At 50.7% G+C, this 24,884-nt stretch overlaps 10 protein-coding genes and 1 non-coding gene across 11 annotated transcripts; 6 read left to right on the forward strand and 5 right to left on the reverse strand.

Moving 5' to 3' along the window:
• Positions 1 to 593: 593 nt before the first annotated feature.
• Positions 594 to 3,035, forward strand: AtWU_04123 (CCAAT displacement transcription factor COY1; the record flags this gene model as incomplete). The annotated part of the gene is made up of 4 exons (XM_035499234.1): positions 594 to 723; positions 790 to 957; positions 1,008 to 1,855; positions 1,905 to 3,035. The coding sequence occupies 4 exons, from the start codon at positions 594 to 596 to the stop codon at positions 3,033 to 3,035; spliced, it is 2,277 nt and encodes a 758-aa protein (XP_035355127.1).
• A 421-nt stretch (positions 3,036 to 3,456) lies between these two features.
• Positions 3,457 to 3,547, reverse strand: AtWU_t100. The gene is given in 2 exon segments: positions 3,457 to 3,492; positions 3,512 to 3,547. It is a non-coding gene; the product is annotated as a tRNA-Pro (tRNA).
• Positions 3,548 to 4,292: 745 nt separating this feature from the next.
• Positions 4,293 to 6,257, reverse strand: AtWU_04124 (uncharacterized protein; the record flags this gene model as incomplete). The annotated part of the gene is made up of 1 exon (XM_035499235.1): positions 4,293 to 6,257. The coding sequence occupies one exon, from the start codon at positions 6,255 to 6,257 to the stop codon at positions 4,293 to 4,295; it is 1,965 nt and encodes a 654-aa protein (XP_035355128.1).
• A 1,182-nt stretch (positions 6,258 to 7,439) lies between these two features.
• Positions 7,440 to 8,477, forward strand: AtWU_04125 (EGFR-like transmembrane domain-containing protein; the record flags this gene model as incomplete). Its single annotated transcript, XM_035499236.1, has 6 exons — positions 7,440 to 7,492; positions 7,548 to 7,613; positions 7,673 to 7,738; positions 7,796 to 7,978; positions 8,041 to 8,106; positions 8,168 to 8,477. The coding sequence occupies 6 exons, from the start codon at positions 7,440 to 7,442 to the stop codon at positions 8,475 to 8,477; spliced, it is 744 nt and encodes a 247-aa protein (XP_035355129.1).
• A 673-nt stretch (positions 8,478 to 9,150) lies between these two features.
• On the reverse strand, positions 9,151 to 10,391 carry AtWU_04126 (putative integral membrane protein; the record flags this gene model as incomplete). Its single annotated transcript, XM_035499237.1, has 4 exons — positions 9,151 to 9,300; positions 9,355 to 9,769; positions 9,828 to 10,236; positions 10,289 to 10,391. 4 exons carry the CDS (start codon positions 10,389 to 10,391, stop codon positions 9,151 to 9,153), a joined length of 1,077 nt encoding a protein of 358 aa, XP_035355130.1.
• Positions 10,392 to 14,168: 3,777 nt separating this feature from the next.
• Positions 14,169 to 15,010, forward strand: AtWU_04127 (uncharacterized protein; the record flags this gene model as incomplete). Its single annotated transcript, XM_035499238.1, has 2 exons — positions 14,169 to 14,435; positions 14,516 to 15,010. The coding sequence occupies 2 exons, from the start codon at positions 14,169 to 14,171 to the stop codon at positions 15,008 to 15,010; spliced, it is 762 nt and encodes a 253-aa protein (XP_035355131.1).
• Positions 15,011 to 15,638: 628 nt separating this feature from the next.
• Positions 15,639 to 16,887, forward strand: AtWU_04128 (rRNA 2'-O-methyltransferase fibrillarin family protein; the record flags this gene model as incomplete). The annotated part of the gene is made up of 3 exons (XM_035499239.1): positions 15,639 to 15,720; positions 15,960 to 16,108; positions 16,177 to 16,887. 3 exons carry the CDS (start codon positions 15,639 to 15,641, stop codon positions 16,885 to 16,887), a joined length of 942 nt encoding a protein of 313 aa, XP_035355132.1.
• Positions 16,888 to 17,595: 708 nt separating this feature from the next.
• AtWU_04129 (SDR family oxidoreductase) lies at positions 17,596 to 18,567 on the forward strand (the record flags this gene model as incomplete). Its single annotated transcript, XM_035499240.1, has 1 exon — positions 17,596 to 18,567. One exon carries the CDS (start codon positions 17,596 to 17,598, stop codon positions 18,565 to 18,567), a length of 972 nt encoding a protein of 323 aa, XP_035355133.1.
• Positions 18,568 to 19,018: 451 nt separating this feature from the next.
• Positions 19,019 to 20,684, forward strand: AtWU_04130 (mitochondrial processing peptidase; the record flags this gene model as incomplete). The annotated part of the gene is made up of 5 exons (XM_035499241.1): positions 19,019 to 19,168; positions 19,222 to 19,347; positions 19,403 to 19,480; positions 19,545 to 20,239; positions 20,294 to 20,684. The coding sequence occupies 5 exons, from the start codon at positions 19,019 to 19,021 to the stop codon at positions 20,682 to 20,684; spliced, it is 1,440 nt and encodes a 479-aa protein (XP_035355134.1).
• Positions 20,685 to 21,069: 385 nt separating this feature from the next.
• On the reverse strand, positions 21,070 to 21,641 carry AtWU_04131 (PLAC8 family protein; the record flags this gene model as incomplete). The annotated part of the gene is made up of 3 exons (XM_035499242.1): positions 21,070 to 21,318; positions 21,399 to 21,496; positions 21,581 to 21,641. 3 exons carry the CDS (start codon positions 21,639 to 21,641, stop codon positions 21,070 to 21,072), a joined length of 408 nt encoding a protein of 135 aa, XP_035355135.1.
• Positions 21,642 to 23,360: 1,719 nt separating this feature from the next.
• On the reverse strand, positions 23,361 to 24,750 carry AtWU_04132 (monocarboxylate transporter; the record flags this gene model as incomplete). Its single annotated transcript, XM_035499243.1, has 3 exons — positions 23,361 to 24,274; positions 24,323 to 24,415; positions 24,477 to 24,750. The coding sequence occupies 3 exons, from the start codon at positions 24,748 to 24,750 to the stop codon at positions 23,361 to 23,363; spliced, it is 1,281 nt and encodes a 426-aa protein (XP_035355136.1).
• Between the last annotated feature and the right edge of the window lie 134 nt (positions 24,751 to 24,884).

A 24,884-nucleotide genomic window follows, 5' to 3' on the forward strand; every position in this document is an offset into this window, starting at 1 on the left:
GCTTGATCCAATTCTGTGTTTATGTGCAAGTATAAGCATCGATCTGCGTCTTGATGATTAAGCTGTCTTGACTGCAATTGTGACGGCTTCAGCTGCTTCATCATCACTGACGAGGCAGACTTTAGGTTGCAGGCAGCACATATGATACATCTCAAGCCACTGCTTCCTCGGGATCTCTTCAGCATATCCTTACCTGAAAAAGGCCCTATCTGAGACGAACGTGGCCGCTATAAATAACGGGGCTGAACCACGATCGGATAGGAACCTACCGGCATCGATCCAGGAGAATCTCATCTTGAATTGTCAACTCACTAGAATCCTGACTATCAGTATCTTGTCTTGTCATAAAGAGGACACCTCTTCCTTGCATATACACGCCATCTCATCACGCGATTGGGCATCTCTGCTCATTGTTGTCTTCGGAAGATCATCGGCCCGGTCGGCGTGTCACTCCGCATTGCTGTAGTTTCACATTAACTGGCTTCATTTACTTGTCCCTCTCTGGATAGTCGTGGTGTTGCCGGTCCGGTCTTGGATGGGGGTGTTGCGCTGATTCTTGCTCCATTGAAGCGGATTATTCCCAAATCTCAACCATGGACGCTTTCGCCCTTACCGAAGGCATTGTCCCTGACAATAGCCAGGATGGTCACAACTCCGAGCCCGCCGCCGGCAAGTTACCGGAAGGAGCCAACAAGTTCCAGCGTGCCATTGCGGCCTGGCGAGGTTTGTCGCCTCGATCTTAGAATTTGGGGCCGAAGTAGCCGGCAGCTAACGAGTCCCTTGATATAGGTATCGATCTCGCCAGTACGGTCGCAAAGCTAGACAGTACCGCATCTGACATCGTCGCTCAGCAGCGCGATGCACTCGTCCAGCGCAAAGATCTCGCCCAGAAGACAAAGGACTTCAGGAAGCTAGATGACTCTTCTAAGCTTGCCGAGTACAAGGGTCTTCTGAAAGGTTCGTGGTGGGCCAACCGCATTCGTCCGGCCGTCGCTGACATTTCACAGCTTACCAGGGGTTCATTGATCTTCTCACGAACCAGGGCAAGGCCTCCTCGTCCGCCTTCCTACAGCTCTACTCATCATTGTCCGAAGCGCCTGATCCCTACCCTCTCCTTGAAGCATCCATCGATTCCCTCGTCCATTCCGAAGAAACCGTCCCTAAACTGACCTCGGAACGTGATCGCCTGCAAGGCTCCGTCGACCGTCTCACCTCTCAGCTAGAGGATACGGAGAAGCGCCTCCAAGAAGAACGGGCGGCCAGGAAGAAGCTAGAAGAGAACCAGGAATCTAAAATCAAGGAGGTTGAGGAGTCGTGGTCGGCGGTGCTGTCGGAGAAGACGAACAATTGGACGGCCAAGGAGAAGAGTCTGGAGGAGAAGGTGGAGAACCAGGAGCGCTTGGTGAAGGAGCTCAAGGCAAGCTATGAGGTGTCACAACGCTTGGGCCAGGAGGAGGAGGGCGGCGAGAGCACCCACGGAGCTAGCGCTGCGGAACTCGAATTGGTTTCGACTGAGTTGGAAAAGACAGGCCTGAGGCTGGCGGAAGTCGAGGCGAGAAATGAGCAACTCAGGCTCGAGCTGGCTCAAGCCGTCTCCCACTCGCAATCGGGCCACGCAGCGTCCGTCGAAGATGACCCTGATTACCTGCGTCTTCAGTCGGAGAACTCGTCCCTTTTGCGCAAACTTGAAGCTGCACGATTTGACAAGGAGTCTGAGCGACACACCTGGGAGTCCAAGTACTCTCAGGCTGAGAGGCAGATCACAAATGTTACGGCTGAGAAGGAAGAATTGCGCTCAAAGTTGGAGAAGGTCGCTGACTATGAAGACATCCGTCGGGAACTGGAGATGATCAAGGTAATATCTCAATACCCTTCCATTCTGATTGGCTATCTGACAGTTCCAGTCCATTGAATTCTCGCCTGGTGATGACGACGATGCTGCCGATCTTACAGACGCTGCGAACGCCAACGGCGCGGCTATCAAGTCCCAGGATGGGTCAAAGAACAAAAATAGCTTGGAGCAGCTCTTGCTCGCCAGGAATAAGAAGCTGACAGACGAGCTGACCATTCTACGAGTATCCCATCGCGACCTTCAGGGCCAGTTAGAGACCCTCCGTGAGGATCTCTCCACCACGAAAGAAGAGTTGGAGAAGTCGCAGAAGCTCTCTACCACGTTGGAGAATGATCTTCTCCGTGTACAGGAGGAGGCTGCGAACACATTCCCGTCCTCGGCGATGTCTGTTGCTGGTACTTATACCTCCAAGTACCCACACTCGTCCCGCAAGGGCGCAGTGTCGCCCACCTCATCCATCATCTCGGGCTTTGACCAGTCCATGGCTTCAGCCAACACGATGGACTCCATTCGTGCGGGAGAGCCAGTCGGTGGCGGCTCGGGTCTTTTGCCTATGATCCAAGCCCAGCGTGATCGTTTCAAGAAGAAGAACGCTGAGCTGGAGGAAGAGCTGTCGAAGCTGTACGGCACAGTGAAGTCCTTGAGACAGGAGGTGGCCTCTCTACAAAAAGACAACCTCAGCCTCTATGAGAAGACACGCTATGTCTCAACATACAACCGTGGCCCAGGCGCATCATCGTCCGCCTCTGCTTACGCAAGCAGGCCCAATGCCTCGTCCATCCACCCATCGGCGGACACGCCGTCAGGGCTCTCCCTCGATCGGTACCAATCCGCGTATGAGGCTCAGATCTCACCATTTGCCGCCTTCCGGGGCCGTGAATCTACGCGTGCATACAAGCGCATGAGCCTACCGGAGCGGATCGTATTCTCCCTTACCCGAATCATTCTCGCTAACCGCACAAGCCGGAACCTTTTTGCGGGCTACTGCTTTGCTCTACACATCTTGATCTTCGTCATGCTGTATATGATGAGTACCATGGAGATCGAGAAGCATAGCAGCGCAAGCCTTGGTGCAGCCGCTGCGGCTGCGATGGCCGGCGGGGGCAGCGGTAGCGGTGGCTACACTGGCCAGCAGCTCCATGGAGACGATTGGCAGCAAGAAGGCTTCAACCACGCGGGTTGATCTTATGACTATCATTGTATTCTAGCCCGTTGGGAGCGACGAATCATTCGAGGGCGTTTGTTGGTTGGCGGTTACGATCTGTGCTGATATTTTTCTATGTGAATATCCTATGTTCTATAATGCAAATACTTCTATATGATACTCAGACACTTTGATCGGTTAGAACCGTAGCTGCTACAGATGTAGCGATGCGCGGTACATGGGTACAATGAACGGAGGAACGACGGTTCCTACGGGTGGTACTGCGAATGAAGCTGCATGTTACAGGGGTCTGAGCTTTGGGGAGGAAGAACAAAAATGTTAATAAAGAAGGTAGCAAGCATGTAGTTTCCTCATTATCTATATCTATCTATCTATCTTGCTTGTATCCTTTTTCTTCTCTGTAGGGAGTGCAAAAAAAGAGAAAACCAAAAAATGAAACGGCCCGAGCCGCGGATCGAACGCGGGACCTCTCGCAGATATGCTTGGGTTTGTATCCCTAAGCGAGAATCATACCACTAGACCACCCGGGCGTTGCTTGTTGAAACACGGGTGTACCTTAAGATCTATGAGTCTTAGTTAACGTCATCTGTTTCCAGAGGGCTACTTGCCCTATAATGAAACTCGTCATACATGGTTGTACAGCTGAGGATGTATGAATTGCTCTGTTTGCACATTATTGAGCTTTGGAATCCCCCGGGCTACAGTCACAAGCTAGAATGAGCGATGTACTTGAGTGTCGGGTGCTGTTACCACTTGTTGGTCAGGGACAGGTTGGCTGAATATATTTTACGGGTACCGCTGCTCCTACCACTATACATGGATGGTACTTGCTCTTCATTCAACCTCAGCCTGTCAACACTATCATCAATTTAGCGCAGAATCTCGTCGCGGCACTTCAGACATAGCACTTATCACCTCAGCTATATTGTGGATGTGTTGCCCCAAATCAATGATCGGCCCTCGTGCGAGTATACTCACACCCAACGGCATAATTGGGACTAGTATTGTAACACAACAATAACTACACCTAATGTGAAAAGAACCATGAAGTTACTAACCCCGTCCTAAACAAAGAGCCATAGGGCTGTAGCTACATTATATGCATAATAGAGATGCGTCATTGATCGTCCACCCAGAAATGGCCAAGCCTACGAAACGACCCAGCCAGACAACCTTCAATAAAATGAGATACTGCTAGGACGACAAGCGCGATGCGATGTACACGATGGCCACCTATACCAGTCCCCTTGTTCCAGACACAACAATAGGACCATACTAATGCTGACGGATTTTGCCCATCATGTCCCAATAGCCACCCGAGCCATGAGCCAGACCGGTACCACACCGCGGCCGAACGAAATCCTCCTTGGAGCCAGAAGGCCAAATAGGGAGCTGACAAACCTCGTCTATCTTGCACTTATTGCACTCCCTGAAGACCGCCCAATCTAAGTAGTGCTTTAGCTCCTCAATGATCGCGATGCCCTCCTCATAAGTCTCTGCGCTCGCGCCAGCAACCAGACTCGAGCACAATCGCTCCGAGACCCGAGAAACTGCTTGAGCCGGAACAGTGGTAGTATCAGCGCCTGAAACCCAGAACTGCTTGGCACAACGCTCAATCTCCGCAGTCGAGTTGCGCGCACGCGCGTCGATAAAGGGCTCGATAGCGAGGTGGAGCCCACGTCGAAGTTCATGGTGAGTTGAAATGGCTGGAGACAATGCCAGGCTAATGCGGTATTGGTATCTGGTCATGATCATGTCAACGACGTTTTGCCAGTTAATACTGGGGGCTGTCGCGTCAGGTCCTCTGACTAGTCGGTCAATGTGTGCGCGTACGGGCCCCAGCTTTGCAGCATCGTCGACCACCCGGGGAAGGCCCTGCTCGTCAAAGTACATCGCGTCCGGGTATGCGAACATTGTGACAAAGTCGTCGTAGTTGATGGACACTCTGCCACCCCCAATTCCGTCGAATCGGGTAGCAAGTGCCCGGGCATAGCTGAGGTGGGATCCTCCGTCGCCATCGCGCGATGGGTAGGTGCTGAGGATGCTCACAACATCGAGGTTATCGGCGAATGAGCAGAGAATAACCTCGAAGCCACCGACCATTCGGATGAATCCGTCAACACGATTGTCCCACTGATCGCGGGCCATGGCACACAGGTCATCGGCACGCAGGTCGTCACCCTCTGCTGGGCTGCCATCGAAGAGGGTTGCGTTTCGAAGGACGATGTCTTGCATGTCGAGGGTACCCTTGAGAGATTTTGCAGCTGACTGTCCATCAAAGTAGACAAGACGTAATTCACGCTTAGTGCGATAGGTGTGGAAATATCCCGTCTGTTCTTCAGCTGTAGGTTCGGTGGGCATGGAGGATGACTGCTCTTGATGCTCCTCAATGTCTGACTGGCTCTGGCGGCCAGGCTTGTTATGGTGACCATCGTGAGATGCATGAAGAGCCTGGGTGTCGAATTCTTCCACCAATATTCTGCGGGACTCCCCTTGCTCAGTTAAGAAATACTGGACCATTGACTGCAATCTCTTCCATTGGCGAGTGAAGAGGCCTCGGTGAGCCGCGCTTTCAGCAGTCATGTCAACCTTGTGATGTTTTGTCTTCACGCGAGAATCTGCATGATATGTTTTCATATGTTCGCGGTGCCGGGCATGATCCTGTGTCCAGCCACTGTTGCCCGAATCAGAGCCAATTTGCTGGTGAAGCGACTCTTTCTGATGCTTATCGCGAGAACCTGCACGATATGGTTTCACATGTTCGCGGTGCCGAGCATGATCTTGCACCCAGCTGCCAGTTTCCGATTCGAAATCATTTGCATGTTTAACAGACCCTTTCCAATTCTTATCATGGCTTTTCCCCGTACTGCCCCGCTCCTCATCGTCAAGTGGCAGGTTGTTAGCCCTATAGGGTTGTTGACGACGAATCCTACCAGGATGGGCAAAAGCCATGGCATGCTCCGGCTCAAAAGCCAGCCACTCAGTTCCGTTGATACGATATGCACTGGAAGTACCGTGGTAGAATTCCGTCCCTTCAGGCACCGTGGCAATGAAGACGGACATCCCATTGTGCTGCATGACGCTGCCGAACATCTTCATGGAGTTATGCAGAGCATTGAAGATGTGGTTGGCATAAGTAGAGCCATCTGGCACAGCAAGTCGTTCTTCGGCTGGGAATGGACTGGATGCCACCGTCCATGGCAATAAAGCCCAAGCTAGCCGCTTGGTATCGAGCTTCATGACTGTCGAAAAGACACCACTTGGATGCCTGAGGCGATATCTCAGGAAAGGAAACTCCCGTCGACATAGAAGTCATGCCAAGCTCCTTATGAAGTAGATCAGATTTGGGTCTCTCAGGGGCAGAAACCCGAGATGACGTGGTCTCCACTTCACACAGCTGAGACTAGAGGCATGGAAGGGGAAATGTGAACAAGCGCTTCGACATTAGAGTCACATGGAGGTAGTAGGAGTATTACCCGACCGTAGGTTGGAACATTTCACTTGATGTCGCCATCACGGCACATAAGACAGCCAACAGGCATCCTGCCTGTGAATTAGCCGGGTGGTCCGTTCGGTCTCTCGCGGTCCCATCCAAGAATCGGGAAGCATATTCGGGCCTCGGAGATAACGATATCAAGGGCACAATGCATCGGATGCCAACCTCAGTCGGCAGGATACATCAGCCCGGGTATTATTGACCCACTCGGTCGCGGGGGACGTTGTTGGCTGAAATCGGAACGACCGGCAGCAATCCGTGGATGTAATGGCTCCCAATAAGGGTACTCAATGCTGACCGTGCATCGGAGTTGATGTTCCGGACCAATTTAAGCAGCTGATTTATCTTATCTGATCCAGGTGTCTCCTGGGTTGGCTCGCCAGTCCCACTCAGCCCTGATGTACTATCATGCTGCGCTTGGCATACCATCCAATCCATCCAACCACATCTGACCGCATATAGGATACCCCTGCAACCGATGCTGGTCCTTCCATATCTCGGTTGGGAAGTCTACAAGCTCACACCACTCTCACTGGCATCTTCCTTCTCCGTACAGCTGTACAGCGCATGACGGATGCCCAGAATTCCATCCTTGACCCGTGTCTTGATGCAATATAGGATGTCAATTGACATTGGCTGTAGAGATGAGGGGGTGCGAGATGGAGCTCCACGACGACTTCGTTTTCGGATTGCTCTTTCCGAGAATGAGCATTATATAGCGGCCTCAAGACGACTTGGAATTGGGTATCAGAGCACTGCACTTTGAACAGCTTCTTCATTTCCCAAGTTTTCTATTCATCTTTGGCAAAGGTATAGGCCGGCCAAGGTGCTCATCGAGTTCATAACCTTGCTCAGTCCTATACAAACAGTTGTTTGGCTCTTCCTTCAAGAAATATTTTCGAAGTAGACCGCACCCTTTTCCCCCAATGAAGTTAACTATCCCTGTCCTACTCCTCGGGGCTGTCTCAGCGGTCAATGGGTGAGTATCATCTAATTGCCACAGTTAACACTGTGTCTATACTGACAGTGCTAAGCTTGAGTGAGTGCATTCTCAACTGCCAAGCCGAGGCTGCAGCAAGCGACTGCAGCACCAGTAACTAGTAAGTCGAATACAATTACGTCCGCTTCTTCGAGCAAGCATCTCATGATCAACGCACAGTAATCAGACCAGCTGCTACTGCAATAACGGTGACTTCCCCATTGATGTGCAATGGTGCCTAGAAAAGTATGAACGAAAATCACTCTCAGTGTGACCGTTTACACATGCTAACCCAGAGAAAAGGAGCTGCTCGGATGATATCGGATCTTTCCACACCTATCGTGGCTCACAGTGCGGAGGATCTTCTGCTACCACCACCGCAACTGCAGCTGCCTCAACTTCAACCATAACTCTGAGTAGCTGCATCCTAGACTGCCAGTCTACTGCCGCCGACACTGTCGGTGGTGTTTGCTCGTCTAGCAACTAGTGCGTTCCCATACCTTCCTAGCCCCCCTTCTCAAGCCACAAAAGCTAACCCCAACACCCAGCAACAACACAGCCTGTTATTGTGACTCGGATTCCTTCGCCACCCAAACCCAGGACTGCATCTTCTCGTCTGTACCCCCTCCCCTTCCCTCCCCTACACCATTACCAGCCAGGTCTAACAAAACCCAGGGACTGTGCCGGCCAAGATGGCACCTTCCACCAATGGCGTGGATCTATCTGCGCATCCAGCACAACCACAAGCAGTTCCACCTCAGCTGCGACATCCACTAGCTCTAGTTCCGGCAGCTCTGGACTCAGCAAAGGCGCCATCGCAGGCATTAGTGTCGGCTCTGCCGTCGCCGGGATTGCAATTATCTCCTTGATTGTATTTACGCTCCTACGTCGCCGGTGGAAAGCCGCCCATACTTACAACAAGGACAGTGACCCTAGGAACTTTCCGCTTCATAAGATGGCTTCGGCTTCGACGTCTGTTGCGTGAGACTAGTTATCTGTATATCGGAAGACTCTAATATATGTATGGAGACTAGGGGGATACATACAATGCGGCAATAAAACAATGGTCTTTCCATTTATACTAGCTCTACGGGCTATCTATCATATCATACCACATCACGATAGAACCCAGATAGAATGTAGGACTACCCAATTACCAAATACTTCTGTCGTGACAAGAAATTAGGTAGACTGCAACATACTACACATCGCAATGATTAGATATGCAAATTAAGCAAGCTGACTAACACACCATGAATTCCTCTGGTTATGCACCTCGCAAAGTACTACCAAATACGGAAGTTAGCGCCGGAAAGCTAAGATATGCAAGAATATTGTCTAGATGAAGATTGAAAGGAATAGGAGGATTATGATGCAATGCCTCAACGTTTCTTTCCTGGGAGAATAGGATGATATATAAGTGATTTAAAGTAAAGTGACGCTGGTCTTAATTAGGTCCCCCCGACCGATTAATATCTTCCTAAGACAGTCAGTCTTGCTCCCAACATCTAGAGAGGGAAGCAACCGTTCAGATTCTTGGTCAGTGACACGATGTAAACTAACTAGCTAGAAGAGACATATAGACTCCTGTCAACGTGACCATTGCCCAATCCCGCTATGGAGGGAAAGAAAATGGAACCAGCGTGAGACTCGGCTCGTCAGACGTTCAAGACAAGGCGACCAAACATTTGCGGCGCATAATTCCAGCGAATATACTGCATAACACGGTTCAGGGTGATGACAAGTTCAAGCATGCGTTTTCGGCTTGTGGCATCCCCCTCAAGTTCGGGAATGGGACCCCAGATATACTGCAGATGTTAGTTCAAAAATTAATACAAAGCGATAAGCATGAATTAGCGTACCACATCTTTCAACTTCCCAGAAGAACAACCCATCGCATATATTATGTAGAATCTCCAAACAGATCCCACTACTGTGCATCCGATAACAGGTGGAGGGGGAATATCTGGACAAACATGTCGATAAGAATCATGAGCCCAAGACATTAGACCAGCCATCCATACTCCCAATTGTACGCGAGCTTCATCACGAGTACCGTCAAATCCTTTGACTTTGACGCCGAGGCCAAGTAGTCTTTTCCCTGTGTGCGGATGCTCGATGTGACTCAGCTCTCGATCGGGGATATCTATCCCGGCGAGCGTATAACTTTCTTTCCAAGGCTCTTTCGGTAGACCAACGACTAAATCAACTTTATGATTGAACATGCCTCTCGCACTATGAACAGGCAGATACTTGTCCCTCACAGGCTCCGCTTGCCTACAACCGAGTCTATCAGCTTCCAAATTCTTGCTGCGACTTGTGCACGGTGGCTTACACGCTCCACGAATCCAAGGGCAGATCATCGATGGCCAAGTCTAAGAGCGGTCGGACATAGTCCATCACCCATGAACCTTTACTTCGCCCCTCCTTACCACAGCGATAACATGCAGATATTACCTTGCTCATTTCATGTTCATAACCATCAGAAGTCCAAGTAGGTTTACCATGTTTCAAAAAGTGTATGAGACCATAGACGTGATTGGAATCAGGCGCCTTGCTGTCTAAGAGCGGAAGGGCGTTTTCGAACCCAGGCACTATGTAGTGTGCCCGAAAGACAATCCTGGGTCTAGCTTCTATAAGTCTGTTGATCAAGTCCGTGAGGATGCGGTATCGTCTTCTTAGCTCAGGACTGGACTCAGATAATGGCAATGACTCGTCGCTTTCACAAAACTCCGTTCTAGATGCTTGATATGGCTTTAGCCTGCTGCTTCACATGGGAGATATCGGGTGACTCACCCCCAATGCTCTCATCTTCGGTGTGAACTTGTCCTGCTTCCTCACAGACATTTGCCTCAATGTTCTCCCGGGCAGGGGTTCGTCGAAACCATTCGCCTGCCATCTCGAGCAGATTTGGGCTTGGACCGTCCGTTGAGGAGACAATGACGTTCTGGATAGATGACGAAAGAGTCAGTAATAATAAGCTATGAAGATAATGGAAAAGAAGGTCATATTCGTGATAGACAATAGCAGGGAATGCGGTAGGATTAAGGAAGTGTTGAGGAACGGTTATTATTACAGCAGAACACCTGGAAGGAAGGCCTCACCCTTTAGCCCTAACCTGCCAAATCGAGATTTGGCTCTCGGATGGCCTAGATAATTTTCAGGTTCCTTCTTGAAAGAAACAACTGAGATCTAACGAGACAAATGATGCCAGAGTGTGCAGAAACCGAACCGATAACCTCAGTTCTCTCGGAAAAGTTCCGACATCCAGCTCATGCATATACACATGAACCTCTCCAAAGTCCCTATGAGGTGTTCTTGATGACAAGATAATTTTGGGGAAGCAAAAATTTTGATGACACTTTCGGAGTACACTTGGCAATACTTCATAGTCTGATTGCTGTTGAAATGTGCCATTTGCTAGTGGGATTGATATGCCGTTGGAGACGTCGGTCGTCCGGTTACTATAATCGAACATCGATTATCAAAATGACTGCACATGGGCCGTGCTGGGATATGCCGATTATTCACATGTGCCTGGCTGAGTTCTACCTGACACGTTACAGCTTTTATAACAAGCGAAAACATTGAATAATAATGTCGATTCACAGGTACATTGAATTGTGAGCAGTCCTTTGAAGGGACGCCCACCCGTTGTGTAGTAGCCGCTTATTATAATCACGACAGCTTAATGACTCGAGAGCCACCTTTTGATGGTAGTTCGAAAAAGGCATCTTACAAATAAATTATTTTTCTTTTTTTGTGCACCGCTAATGGAAGTTTCTTCTAGCAAAGTACCACCATTTTTCGGGATAAATGCTCTACCCGTTACAAGGACAAAAAATTCCAATTACAAAAGCTTTGTATAGAATTGGGAAAGCGCTAAGAACCTGCCAATGGGCTCATATCGGCCACATGTGGTCCGAGATCCCCGGACAACATTGCGGGAGTATTTGGACTTATCACCTGTGATGACTGGAAGAATGACACCGGATAAGTCCTAGACAAATGCAAGGTCCAGGGATATGAACAAGTAGTTTACGAGGGTACGGAAACAGGAAGAGCATAGCAAACAAGTAAAAGAGAGTTACAACGAATTGTGGGTTTTCCTCCAGATTAATAACCTCCTGAAGCGTATAGAATAGCCCCAGTCGTTCAGCAAGCCGCGTGTGACCTTCCATCCATAGACCTCCAGCGGGTTAACTACTCACTCGAGACTGAAGGAAAGGGGCAAAAATCGAGAGCTTCCGTCACATCCGCATGGATTCCGGTTCCAATTCAGTTCTTGGCTCCTACAAAAGGATAATATTACCGAATCACTTATGTGTCTATCTCTACGCATGGGTGTGTCTGGAAGTGGCGGATTAGTGGGATACCGTGTTCTTTGCAATGGACACAAGGTTTCATCTATTCGCATGTCTATCTATCTCATCAGAACACAAGTACCACTGCCAATACCACCTTTCTAAAGCCTTTTACCCGCTCTATCCGAGTAAGCATCGACATCTTCCACTTCGTAGACATTGGTGACATCATTAAACTACATAAATAGTAACGTAGATACATCAATCCCTAATCAGACACGGACAGACGGAGCTGATACTCCACAAAATGCAAAAAAATCACGCATGATGGCCAAGGTCCTCTTCACGTAGACGGCAAGGCCGAAGACCGAAAGCTCTCCGAGCCATGAATCCAGAAAAACACACTATGTATGCACGCGAAGTCACAAGAGGAGTCATCTCCGAGAAATAGCGCATGATACGTGGGGGTTAGCAGGGAAGCGAGGGCATTCACGGTTTCGGGGATGGTTCAAATGACCCGAGGAGCTGATGATCCGTCGCGGAGACGGTGACAACTGTGCTGCAGGCTTGAGGGTATCACACCGGAAGTCAGAACTAGTCGTGCAATGGCTGCAGAAGTGAGACTGACTCCGCTATTTGGAGAAGCTACTTAGGAAAAGCGGAATGTGCCGCTGATGATGTCTGAGAGCCCGTTCTATAAAAGATAAGAGGGTTGCATTCGGGCCAAAGACGGCCGTTGCGGGAATAGACGTACTATTAGCACATAATCTGTTTTGATTTATGGGTTAGTAGGTGCCTAGAGGAACTTTTGGTCAGGACAACTCATCTGTGGTAGGGCAGAATTGCTTTTGATGGAAAGGGGATCTCCAGGCATCAACAAGCTGTGGGGTTGGCCTTTCGGTGGAGCTTACAAGAACGAGTATCAGTGTGCTTTCTCAGAAGCTTGGTTATCTCTGCACGCCCTGATGTCATAATTGGTTGTTGGGAGGGAATTAGGATCGGCAGTAGCTTCCATGAGACTCAGAATAGAGATCTTGTGACGTGAGATGCTTCGAGATTGCGACTAGTAACCTTACTTAGCCGGTATAGAGTCTACCGTTCCTATTTTTATGCCGCTTAATCTACAATCCCTGTCGGCAGGATTGAACCTACTATCTCAGAATGGGGATGGGCCATCCTGCGTCTGGCATGTGCTGTATGGGGGGGTGCAGGTGGTACCTCCACGAGGGTGTCTAGTACGTCAATTCTGATGAGTACCTGCTTCAATTCAGGAACAACGCTGACCAAGCACATTGCATCCTATATTATTTAGCATTGGCAATAATAAACCTCAGTTCAACTTCAACCATGGTCAAGTCCAAGATAACAGCCGTTGCCCTACACTTAGAAGCGTAGCTAAGCGTCGAGCACAGGCCCCTCTTATAATAAGCCCAGATAATCCCTGTTGTGAAAGGATCATCCAAAAATAACCAGCCCCTACAGCGATCGCCGATTTGCCAAATCATACTGTGGATACACACACCCTGGGGGTGGGATAGATAGACTAGTAGTCGTCAGGTTGTTCATGGGGGAGTGTGGACGGGAATCTGCAGGCTAACCGGCATTGGCAAGCTTCTAGTAAGCTAAGCGCCGACCCCTCACGGTGAGATATTAGGGCTGCTCTATTAATAGCCGGTGAAAGGCGATCGGACATTTTTTAAACAGTCGGCGCCAATGAAACCTTGTCACTAGACAGGGTTAGTCAAAAAGGCTTCGATCGTTCGATATACCAATCATGGCGCGCCAACGACTTTATCTTCTGCAGAAATAGTCGCCAGGATAGACGACCGTGTTTCGCGTGGCCCACCCTCGTATACCGTTACTTTCGGCACTTTTGGAGGCGTGAAGGATTCATGCCTGGCGCCCATTCTTGCACCAATGGGAGATTCACATTGCTTGTGCGTGCTGTGGGCGCCTTCAGGCTTGCTGTGAGTCGAGGCTGTTTATAGATACAACATTATGGGTTTCAAGAGGCCGGTGTGGTACTGCGTTTGATTGCACATGCAAGCCTTCTTCTTGTGGCTGTCGGTCTGTTCGAAATAATTCTTATATAGCCCTTCGTCCAGCTGGATGCACCCTTCTATTCTTTTCTTCAGGTCCCCAGCCATCCAATAGTTAGTTCATCTCAGGGGAGAGAGCTCATCTCTTCCTTTCCTCTCCTTCAACTCTTCACGATTGCTATTCTTCTTAAGAGATATCCGTCAGCGTTAGAACCTCCCTCCTCTCGACTTCTCCATCCTTAAGCTTCATTCTATCCTTGCATACAGTGTATGCTATTTTGATCCTGCCACCCTCTTCGAAATAGAACATCACGTTTGTACGAAGCATCCGGAATGCGTGCAAGCCTCTTTCTCCTGGGCTGCCTGACAGCAGGCTCCATGGCAGCACCAACTCTCCTAAACGACGTATACGATTACTCGTCAGACTTAGCCACCTACCTCGGAAAAGTGAGCAAGTACATCGAGAGCACGGGAGAAGAGCTCATCAAGAGCGTCAACTCATGCGACACATCCAAGATCTCCCTCCCGTCATACGCATCCAGCCTGCCCTCACCATCCGGGATGAGCCCAATTTATGTGGCTGTGGGCCGTGGCACCCAGGTAAGCAGAAACTGACCCGCCTACTGTCACACAAACAATGCAGGGGGAGAACCGTTCAAACTGACAAGCCCTCTCCTTAGAACTACACCTGTGCCACTTCGACCTCGAGCTCAACACCCCAAGCCATAGGTGCAGTGGCGCGTCTTTACAATGCAACCTGCATTGCGGCCAATTACCCAGACATGTTGTCGTTACTCCCGGGTATAGTGTACAAGGAACAGTTGCCCAGTAACGAGGAGGAACCTCTCCCGCCGGCTAACCTTGAACTCTTGGGTCATCATTTCTTTAGAGATACGACCACACCAGTTTTTAACCTGGATACTCTGGCGTCTCGGCAGTATGGGATTGCGATCACGAAAAAACAAGACTCGATCGATGCTCCGTCGAGTGCTATTCAGGGTAGCAATGGGGCTGTCCAATGGCTGTACCTGACCACTATCAACGGTACCGTCGGTGAGTATGAAGCGGTCTATCGAGTAGACACGGTTGCCGGTTCAGCCCCGAAGACCTGTCAGGGAATGCAGTCGGTGTTTACTGTGCAGTATGCGGCCAATTATTATTTCTATGGGGCATGATGGAGGGTGGGGTACAGAGCAGTTGCACTGTAAATAGACGGAACTGAAGAAATGTTTCATGACAGGTACACTATACATCATGTTAGAGTAATCAGTAGCGCGTAATCCTGGCCCATTAGGTAGCGTAGCTGTCAATTCTGCAACTGTTGAGGGTCAGTCTTAAGCGCCGAGTTGTCAGAGAAGAGCGATGCGCCTTCCGATTGGCAGGGCTGGCCAGCGTCAGGTGACCTCGCTATCCAGCGCCGTCACGTGCTTCCAGTGCCCACAGCAGCAAGCCGCGCTAGCACCCAACGGGGCCTAGTGCCGACTGAATTTCGAAAGAATCCAAGGCTCCGTCTGAAAAATCTCGACCGCAACAACGACGAACAGCACGGCCTCGACCGAACACTGAACGCCAGTGCGGGTGCATTTTTTCTGCAAAAGCTTCTCTTCAAGGTCCTCGAGACTCGACAATTTCGGATTTTCCTTCTCCCGAACGGGCCTTCCTTGCCAATTTTTCTTTTTCCTATTCTCCGGTTATACCGCAACCGAAGAATCGAAGCATCAGTCCGATAACTTTTCTGGACTGACAGCATTTTGACTTAACGTCTTTATCGACATTTTTCCGATTTAAATCACATATATCACAATGGCATTCGGTGGCCCTCGTGGTGGACGTGGCGGTGGCCGTGGTGCTCCTCGTGGAGGTGGTGGTGGCCGTGGTGGTAGAGGTTTGTTCACCATCGATTGATTTCATCTTGGGAGAAACGTGGAAGGCATGCGGGTCTATGTGATCTGTTCGCATTGCTGTCGTCGAATCAGTTTGATCCTGCATGTTGCGATGGAAAAGTTTTGTCTTGTCCAAGAGCATATCAGGTTTTCTGATGGTCGACTCGAATCGCGTGCCGGATCTGCGGTTCTCCCTTTAAGGGAAAAAAGAACGTGTCGCTAATCTTTTCACGTTCTATAGGCGGTCTTGGTGCCGGTGGTCGTGGCCGTGGCGGTGGTGGCCGTGGTGCTCCCCGCGGTGGTCGTGGTGCCCCCCGTGGCCGTGGTGGTCCTCGCGGCGGTGGTCGCGGCGGTGCTAAGGGTGCTAAGGGTGGTGCTAAGGTCATCATTGTAGGTTTTCCCTGATTATCCAATCGAGAAGAAAGAAATTGGATGGAATCTAACAGGAATTCGCATAGGAACCCCACCGTCACGCTGGTGTCTTCGTCGCCCGTGGTGGCAAGGAAGATTTGCTCGTCACCAAGAACCTTACTCCCGGAGAGGCCGTCTACGGTGAGAAGCGCATTTCTGTCGAGTCCCCCGCTGAGGAGGATGGCACTGTCACCAAGACCGAATACCGTGTCTGGAACCCCTTCCGTTCCAAGTTGGCTGCCGGTATCCTGGGTGGTCTGGATGACATCTACATGCGCCCTGGCTCCAAGGTCCTGTATCTCGGTTCCGCCAGCGGTACCTCCGTCAGTCACGTTGCCGATATCGTCGGACCTACTGGTAACGTCTACGCCGTTGAGTTCTCCCACCGTTCCGGTCGTGACTTGATCGGCATGGCTACCCACCGCACCAACGTTATCCCCATTGTCGAGGACGCCAGACACCCTCTCCGCTACCGCATGCTCGTCCCCATGGTCGATGTCATCTTTGCCGATGTTGCCCAGCCCGACCAGGCCCGTATTGTCGGCCTGAACGCCCACATGTTCCTCAAGGAGGGCGGTGGTGTCATTGTCTCCGTCAAGGCCAACTGTATCGACAGTACCGCCAAGCCCGAGGTTGTGTTCGCTCGTGAAGTCCAGAAGATGAGAGAGGAGAGGATCAAGCCCAGGGAACAGCTGACCCTGGAGCCTTTCGAACGTGACCACTGTATAGTGTCTGGTATCTACAAGCGCTCTGCATGAATTTAAGAAACAAAAAGAATCCGGTGGTTTTTGCTCTTTTGTCTCTCTCATGTCATAATTATGCTTCCCCTTTTTACGGCGTCGAGTGTTCCGTGATCTGTTGCAATTTTTCTCGAATTTTTTCCTTGTGTGTCCTCATGTCCAGGTTTCTTAGATGTACTTCTTGAGTCAGAAAATTTCGAGGTTTACGGTTTCTGGTCGTTCAAGAGTTTAGCTGCTAATTAAGCTGGTCAATGATTCACCATTCTTTTGTGTAATACAATGTGTAGTGTTGCTAGACGATACGCCATAGCCCATCGTACGTTGATCCATCTCGGACTTCCCCCGGCCATCCGCTTTTTGCCCACATCTCGGCACTCGGACCGTTCAGCGGAGAACAGACCGAAATGCCTCAATAAATTCCACTAATCGGACTTGCTGCGTGGATCCATGATGCTGGACTAATGAGGGGCTTCGTTTTGAGCGATTTCAAGATGAGTGAGGGACTTTGGATTAAAGATGAGGCAATTGAATGACTGCATTCGCAGTAGCGGTTCTGAAGTCTCCGCTCAACCCCGCAGTAGGCTGACTGTCTTTACTATATAAGAAGACATATAATGCGACATCACTATCACTTACCCAAAAAAGCCAGTCTGCAGCAATCCACATATCTGGCAACTCCCAACACACCTACCGATTATAAGTTACAAGTACAGCTACAACTACAACATGTCCATACTCATCACCGGAGCCAGCGGCTACGTTGGGCAAGAACTCGCCGCAGCCCTCCTCACCACCCTCCCTTCATCGACAGTAACACTCACAGACGTTGTTCTCCCCACGGTCCCCAAGAGCGCAGCCCAACATGCCTCCCGCACACAATGCATCGAAGCAGACCTGACGAACCCAAGCGTAGTCGACAGCCTCATCACCTCCACCAACCGCTATGACACCATCTACCTCCTCCACGGCATCATGTCCAGTGGATCTGAAGCGAACTTCGAACTAGGCATGCGCGTCAACCTCGACGCAACCCGCTACATCCTCGACCGCCTCCGCACCGTCACACCCGGCGTCAAAGTCGTCTTTACCTCCAGTCTAGCAGTATACGGCCTCGCACCACCAGGCTATATCATTAACGAGAGCAACTTCCCCGCCGTGCCGTCCTCGTCGTACGGATCTCAGAAACTCATCATCGAGACGCTGCTGAATGATTACTCCCGTCGCGGGTTCCTGGATGGTCGTGCCGTCCGTCTCCCCACTGTTACTGTGAGGGCGGGTAAGCCGACACAGGCGGCGAGTAGCTTCGCGAGTGATATTATTCGGGAGCCGTTTAATGGCCGGCCTGCGGTGTTGCCGGTTGCTAAGGAGACGGAGATGTGGATTTGTTCGCCGGCGACGGTGGTGAGGAATTTGGTTAAGGCGAGGGAGATCCCGGCGGAGAAGTTTGGAGATTCGAGATCAGTCAACTTGCCTGGGTTGAAGGTTAGTATTGCGGAGATGCTGGATGCGTTGGAGAGTATTGGGGGGAAGGAGAGGAGAGGGTTGGTGGAGGAGAGGTATGATGCGGATATTGATCGGATTGTGCAGACGTGGACGCCCAATTTTGATACCAAGAGGGCGTTGGAGTTGGGGTTTGTGGGGGACGTATCAATGAGGGAGAATGTGGAGATGTATGCGAAGAGTTTGGGGAGTGAGTAGGTTGTATTCAGTGGTGATGATGGTAGTAATGGAAGTGATTGATTCATATGCTATTGGGAGTCATTGTATGGAGGTTAACTGCTTTGGGTATAGTGGAGTCATGTGATATGTAGTAATTATGGTGAGGAGGATCAAATAGGTGATTGGTATTTGATTGTTGATGTCTCTTGATGAGTATAGACTCTGTTTGGATTTAATTGATGTTGTACACTTTTTGAATGGCGGTCTCCAGACCGTGCTAGTAGCAACAACTGTCTAAGCAAAAGAAGCTAGGGAACAGTCGGAGCGAATGCGGTGGTTTGGAAAAGCGGGTCATGTGATTGGCTGGCGGATGGGCGAACAATTTGACTCCCGAACTTCAACCTCGCATCTCCAGGGCTGACCTGACCGTCTTGTTGCACCCTTCCTCATTCCTCCCTCCTTCCCCCCAACCCACCTCCATCTTCACACAATGGCTTCTCGGCGCCTAGCGTTCAACCTTAACCAGGCTCTCCGGAGCAAGGCCGCCCTGAAGGCCATCCAGCCCGTCAAGCGTGGCTTCGCTTCCCCGGTCACCTTGCCTTCCACCACCCAGTCCACCACTCTCTCCAACGGTTTCACGGTACGCCGAATGGGTTATCTCAATGGCTCAAGGAACTCACTGACTTGCCCCAGATCGCTACTGAGTACTCCCCATGGGCTCAGACTTCCACTGTTGGCGTGTGGATCGATGCCGGTAGCCGGGCAGAGACTGACAAGACCAACGGAACCGCGCACTTCCTGGAGCACCTTGCTTTCAAGGTATATAAAACTTGCAAATTGGTGGCCTGGAAATGCGATAGCTGACATCAACTAGGGCACCAACAAGCGTTCCCAGCACCAATTGGAGCTCGAGATCGAGAACATGGGCGCTCACCTGAACGCCTACACATCGGTACGGCCCGGAAACATGGAAGAATCAATTCCCTTGGATCGCAACTAACGCCGCATGACTACAGCGCGAGAACACCGTCTACTACGCCAAGTCCTTCAACAACGATGTCCCCAAGGCCGTCGACATCCTCGCCGATATCCTTCAGAACTCCAAGCTGGAGCCCACTGCCATCGAGCGTGAGCGCGACGTCATCCTCCGTGAGCAGGAGGAGGTCGACAAGCAGCTCGAGGAGGTTGTTTTCGACCACCTCCACGCCACTGCTTTCCAGAACCAGCCCCTCGGTCGCACCATCCTCGGCCCCAAGCAGAACATCCAGACCATCTCCCGTGACAACCTGGTCGACTACATCAAGACCAACTACACTGCTGACCGCATGGTCCTCGTTGGTGCCGGTGGTATCCCCCACGAGCAGCTCGTGAGACTCGCTGAGGAGCACTTCGGTGGCCTCCCCAGCAAGCCCCCGACCTCTGCTGCCCTGGCCCTCACCGCCGAGCAGAAGCGTATCCCCGAGTTCATCGGTTCCGAGGTCAGAATCCGTGACGACACTCTCCCCACTGCCCACATTGCCCTTGCCGTCGAGGGTGTTAGCTGGAAGGACGATGACTACTTCACCGCTCTTGTTACCCAGGCCATCGTCGGTAACTGGGACCGTGCCATGGGTAACTCCTCCTACCTTGGCAGCAAGCTCAGCTCTTTCGTTGAGTACCACGGCCTTGCCAACAGCTTCATGAGTTTCTCCACCAGCTACAGCGACACTGGGTAGGTTATATGGTGTCCGTCCTTAAAGATTTTCGCTAATCGATTGGTATACAGTCTGTGGGGTATCTACCTGACCTCCGAGAACGTCACCCGCCTCGAGGACCTCATCCACTTCACCCTCCGTGAATGGTCCCGCCTGAGCTACAACGTTACCTCCGCTGAGGTTGAGCGCGCTAAGGCTCAGCTGAAGGCCTCCATCCTCCTCTCCCTTGACGGCACCACCGCCGTTGCCGAAGACATTGGTCGCCAGATCATCACCACCGGCCGCCGCCTCAGCCCCGAGGACATCGAGCGCACGATCGGCCAGATCACCGAGAAGGATGTCATGGACTTCGCCTCCCGCAAGCTGTGGGATCAGGACATTGCCATGAGCGCTGTCGGCAGCATCGAGGCCGTCCTCGACTACAACCGTATCCGTGCGGACATGAGCCGCAACTCTCTGTAAAAAGGGAGAGCTCATGAATGTGGATTGAGAGAGTGCGAGTGAGAGAAGAAGCAGAAGAAGATTTATGGCCCGTGTTTTCTTGTTTTGGTGATTTTCTAATAGATAGAAGCGGTGGTCGTGCCCGAAGGAGCGTGTCATGTACAGTACACAACTGTCGCTATATCAAAATGTATTTGTTTAGTTTCAGTTTGCACCGTTACACCGTAGAAGAACAACACCAGCCAGTTTATCAGTTCACCTCTCGTGTATTTTCACCCCAAGAGAATTATAATCAAACAGCAAAACACCAACAAACACCAATCCCGAAAAAAAAAACTATGATCCAAAATCCCAATGCCTTCGACGACAAACACAAAATCACCCAAAATTATTCCTAAGTTGAGATTTAAGCATACTGCATGCCCCCGGGAGCCTTATACCCCTGCTGCGCACCAGCACCGCCCTCCAACAACGCCGCCCGACTCTCCAACTCCTTCTCATGCTGCATGAGCGTGCAGCACGGGCAGCAGCACGCCCGCATACAATCCCCGCATCCGGACCCTTCTAGGCCGAATTTCTCTCGGATTTGACCGCGCTTCATCATCAGTGGGATGAAGTGGAAGCCGCAGTAGCTGAGGAGGAAGTAGAGGCAGCACTGAATTGCATTGTCAGTATTAGATTGATTGTATGGGAGGAGAGATAGGTTTGGTGGGAGGGGTAGGTAGGTGAACGTACACCACCGTTCATCATGCTATCATCTTTCAGGGTGGGGTCTTCGAAACGAGAGCTGGTGCGGCCGTGTAGGCAGCAGGGGCAGCAGCAGCCGAGGAAGCCTGTTCATTGTATTGTTTAGTTTGGTTATTTTTGGGGATTAGGGGTTGGTTGTTGATGTGGGAGGAAGGAGAGGATAGACGTACAGGTGCCGCAAGGGGAGCAGCAGTCCCAGAAACCGGAGGACCATTCTTGACCTTCGCCCATTTTGATTAATTACTTTGTTTGGATGTGGTGGTGAGGTAATTGGGTATATGGTGTGGTGTGAGCGAAAAGGTGTTTTATATGCTGGGTATCTCAAGGGTGTTGTAGATAGGAAAGAGAAAGAAACAATTGAACGAATGTATGTATGTATAGAATCAAAGGAATCGAGTATGTTTAAAATAGTAGAAAATAAAAGAAAGTGATACTGACTCCCTGTCAGCAAAGCATACTTCCTCGGGTCTTATAACTCTTGTCCAACCCACCATGCCCCCCCTATAACTAAACTAACTTCTGTCTCTGGTTACAATTACGCCCGATCTTGCATGGGGGCGATGCAAATCGCACGGCACTGACAGTGACTCGAGAAGAAAAAAAAAAATAAGTCACACATCAAACAAAGAGACAAAACGAAAATCAGCCCCAGGACAGACTCCACACACGAACACAGCCTTGCATTAGTGTTGGTTGGCGTTCAAGGAAACCAAAAACAGACAGCCGTTGATCGCTATCCATCCGCCTTAGACTAGTATAGGGAAAGTAAGGGCAGGAATCTAAGGGGCCGTTCGCTGGCTGCTGCTGATTTGGGTAGATGAATAGGAATCGGGCCAAGGAATTAGTTTTGACGAGTTTAGTAGTGGCTGTTTATCTCTACCTATCTAGATAGCTGGTTTTGGCCCTTCGGTTTGGGGGCCAACAGGAACCTCAAACATGGGTGTCAGTCAGGGTTGTTGTCAGGGCGTAAGCGAGGGCTTGCAGCAGTCAGAAATGGTGAAGGGGTGGGGGGTTGTTTTAGGTTTTCTTGGTTTCTTGGTCTTAAGGTAGACAAGAGTATTATATGAGGATGCGCGGTGATTAATTCCGAAAGAAGAGATGGCAGTTCGTATTGAAGGTTGAGACATGAAGGTTGAAGGGTGGATGTTTAGGTAACGAGATCGTGTTTAGGGGCATCGCGGGAAGGAAAACACGGGCGTGGATCGCGATCAGGGCTCGCTCGCGGGTTGACTGATTGACCGCGGTTTTTGGGCGTCGGTTCTGCCTAGTGTGCCTAGATAGATAGGGTCCGTCTATCCATGTGAACAAACTTAGCAACAATACACGACACTAACAATGCAATCTAAGCTTTTCTAGAGCCCGTGTTTTTTGGGTCGAAATAGTTTCATTTTCAGCCACTGCCTCAATGGCATAGGGTGCATTGCTTGGCCAATTCCGTTAGTTAAATTATGTTCAGCTGCTGCTTCTACTTATTGGGCTGGGATGATGGTGACTAGTAGGTAATGGTGCTCCCATTCCTTGGTCTAAAACACTAATGACGGACTAGGTAGTGTGATTGTGCGGCTGATCAGGCCAGAGTGAATTCTTTGGTGTGACTGCTATTGACAGTTGACACTGTTATGGAGGCTCAACAACCAGACCGCTGAGTTCGCGGAGATGAGCTCGACAGGGATGCTAGGCACTAGTTAGGGAACTAACGGGCTGGTCTGCTCCTTGGACACACTGCGTAGTAGAAGGATGATTTTGCTTCGGTTGTACGGAACCTTCCACCTGTCAACAAAAGCAAATAACGGCAAGAGAGGCTGTTGCTTGAACTCCGCACTACCTGTTCTTATGTATGGTACGCTGCTTATCGCAGTGATGCTTCCACTCAGCCCTGCTAAGCCACGCACGGGGCAGGCCCGGGATGGCTGAGACTGGCTAAGCTCTTCTCCGAGCGAAGAACCCTGGTCAGAATCGGGTCTTCAACGACCAACCCCTGCAAATCCCCCGAGCTACGGCAAACACTGCTGCCGCCGCGAGATACAGCACACCAGCGAAGATGATGAGCCCGCCGTACTGCCCATGATCGCGCTGGATGATTGCACCGGCGATCGGAATCCCTGTGAGTACGCCGAGACTGGCGATGGTATACGTTGTGCCCGTCCGCGCTCCGTAGTCCTCGGTTGCACAGATCTGTGAGATACAGACCGGAGACAGACTCATGGCAGCTCCGCTCCAGAAGCCAAACAGTACGGCATAACAGACAATTGCGCCCAAGCTACTTCCAGACTTGTACCACAATGCAAGGGTCAATATTGAGCATACGAGGGAGGTAACAACCATCATGTTGAACCTCCCTAAGCGATCAGCAGCTAGGCCTGGTAACAGACGGCCAGGGATCAGTCCGATGTTCAGGAATACAAGCAGTAGATATGAAACTGTGTTGCTCAACCCGACGTGGACTGCATATGAAGAAAGATATGTGTTTGGTACGAACACGGCAAAGTCAGCAAGAAATATTGCGGCTGTGGTGACGGCGTACTTGGGATCTTTTATTGCTTTGAAATCTGCTAGCGCACTGCCTCCGGTTTCTTTGCCGAGGGGTAGCCGGGTCCTGATCAGAAGACACGCGATAGCACAGAGGACGAGGCTCAGGAGTGCAATGATCCGGATCGACCAGCCAAATCCGATCTTCGGCGCGTTGAAGTAAATGATCGCAGGGAAGATCACACCTCCGAGTCCACCTGCTGTGCAAGCAAGTCCAGTGACAAATGCTCGACGGACGTTGAACCAATGGCCGATTGCTGCAACAGCCGGAGTAAACAGAGCACTAGCCGATATTCCTCCCAAAACGCTGAAAGACAGGAAGATCTGATAGTATTCTACACATAGTCAGTTGCGATGCTGCTGTTATTCTCTCGGGATCTTACCTTTACTAAAACTGAAGCATACCAACGATACTACCATGCCGATGGACCCTGGAAGAATGATGTAGTTTGGGCCCCATGTATCCAAGATTGGCCCTATAACAGTCAATAAGATGATTAGCCGGTCATATTCAAAGCTTGACGCCGAAGTACGCACCACTTTGGGCTCCTGCGAAGTAAAGGAAGAATCCATAAGCACCATAAATCCAGCCATAGCTCGACTCTGGGTAGTCTCTGAGCTGATGGGTGCTGGTCCAGATATGGAGCGTCCCCGCAGTGTTCATCAAGCCCAAGGCTGGGACCATAGCGCACCATGCGCCGAAGACCACCAGCCATGCCTGGAGACCTCCTTCCGGGTAGTATATACTGTCATCTTCCTGCTCGGTGGTTTCCTCGGAAAATGTTGAGTAGACCGACAACTCTGTATCCATTTTCTTTCCCCGATATAATTGCACATTTAGGCGACATTGAGTTCCCACGGATTCGAGCTCTCCGGACAATGACCGCTTAAGAGGCACGGCCGCATCAGAGGCGGTGATTGCTTTGCTGGCATAGGAAATATTGA

The sequence above is a fragment of the Aspergillus tubingensis genome, assembly GCF_013340325.1.
Source record: "Aspergillus tubingensis WU-2223L DNA, scaffold_6, whole genome shotgun sequence".
Classification (NCBI taxonomy): Eukaryota; Fungi; Ascomycota; class Eurotiomycetes; order Eurotiales; family Aspergillaceae; genus Aspergillus; species Aspergillus tubingensis.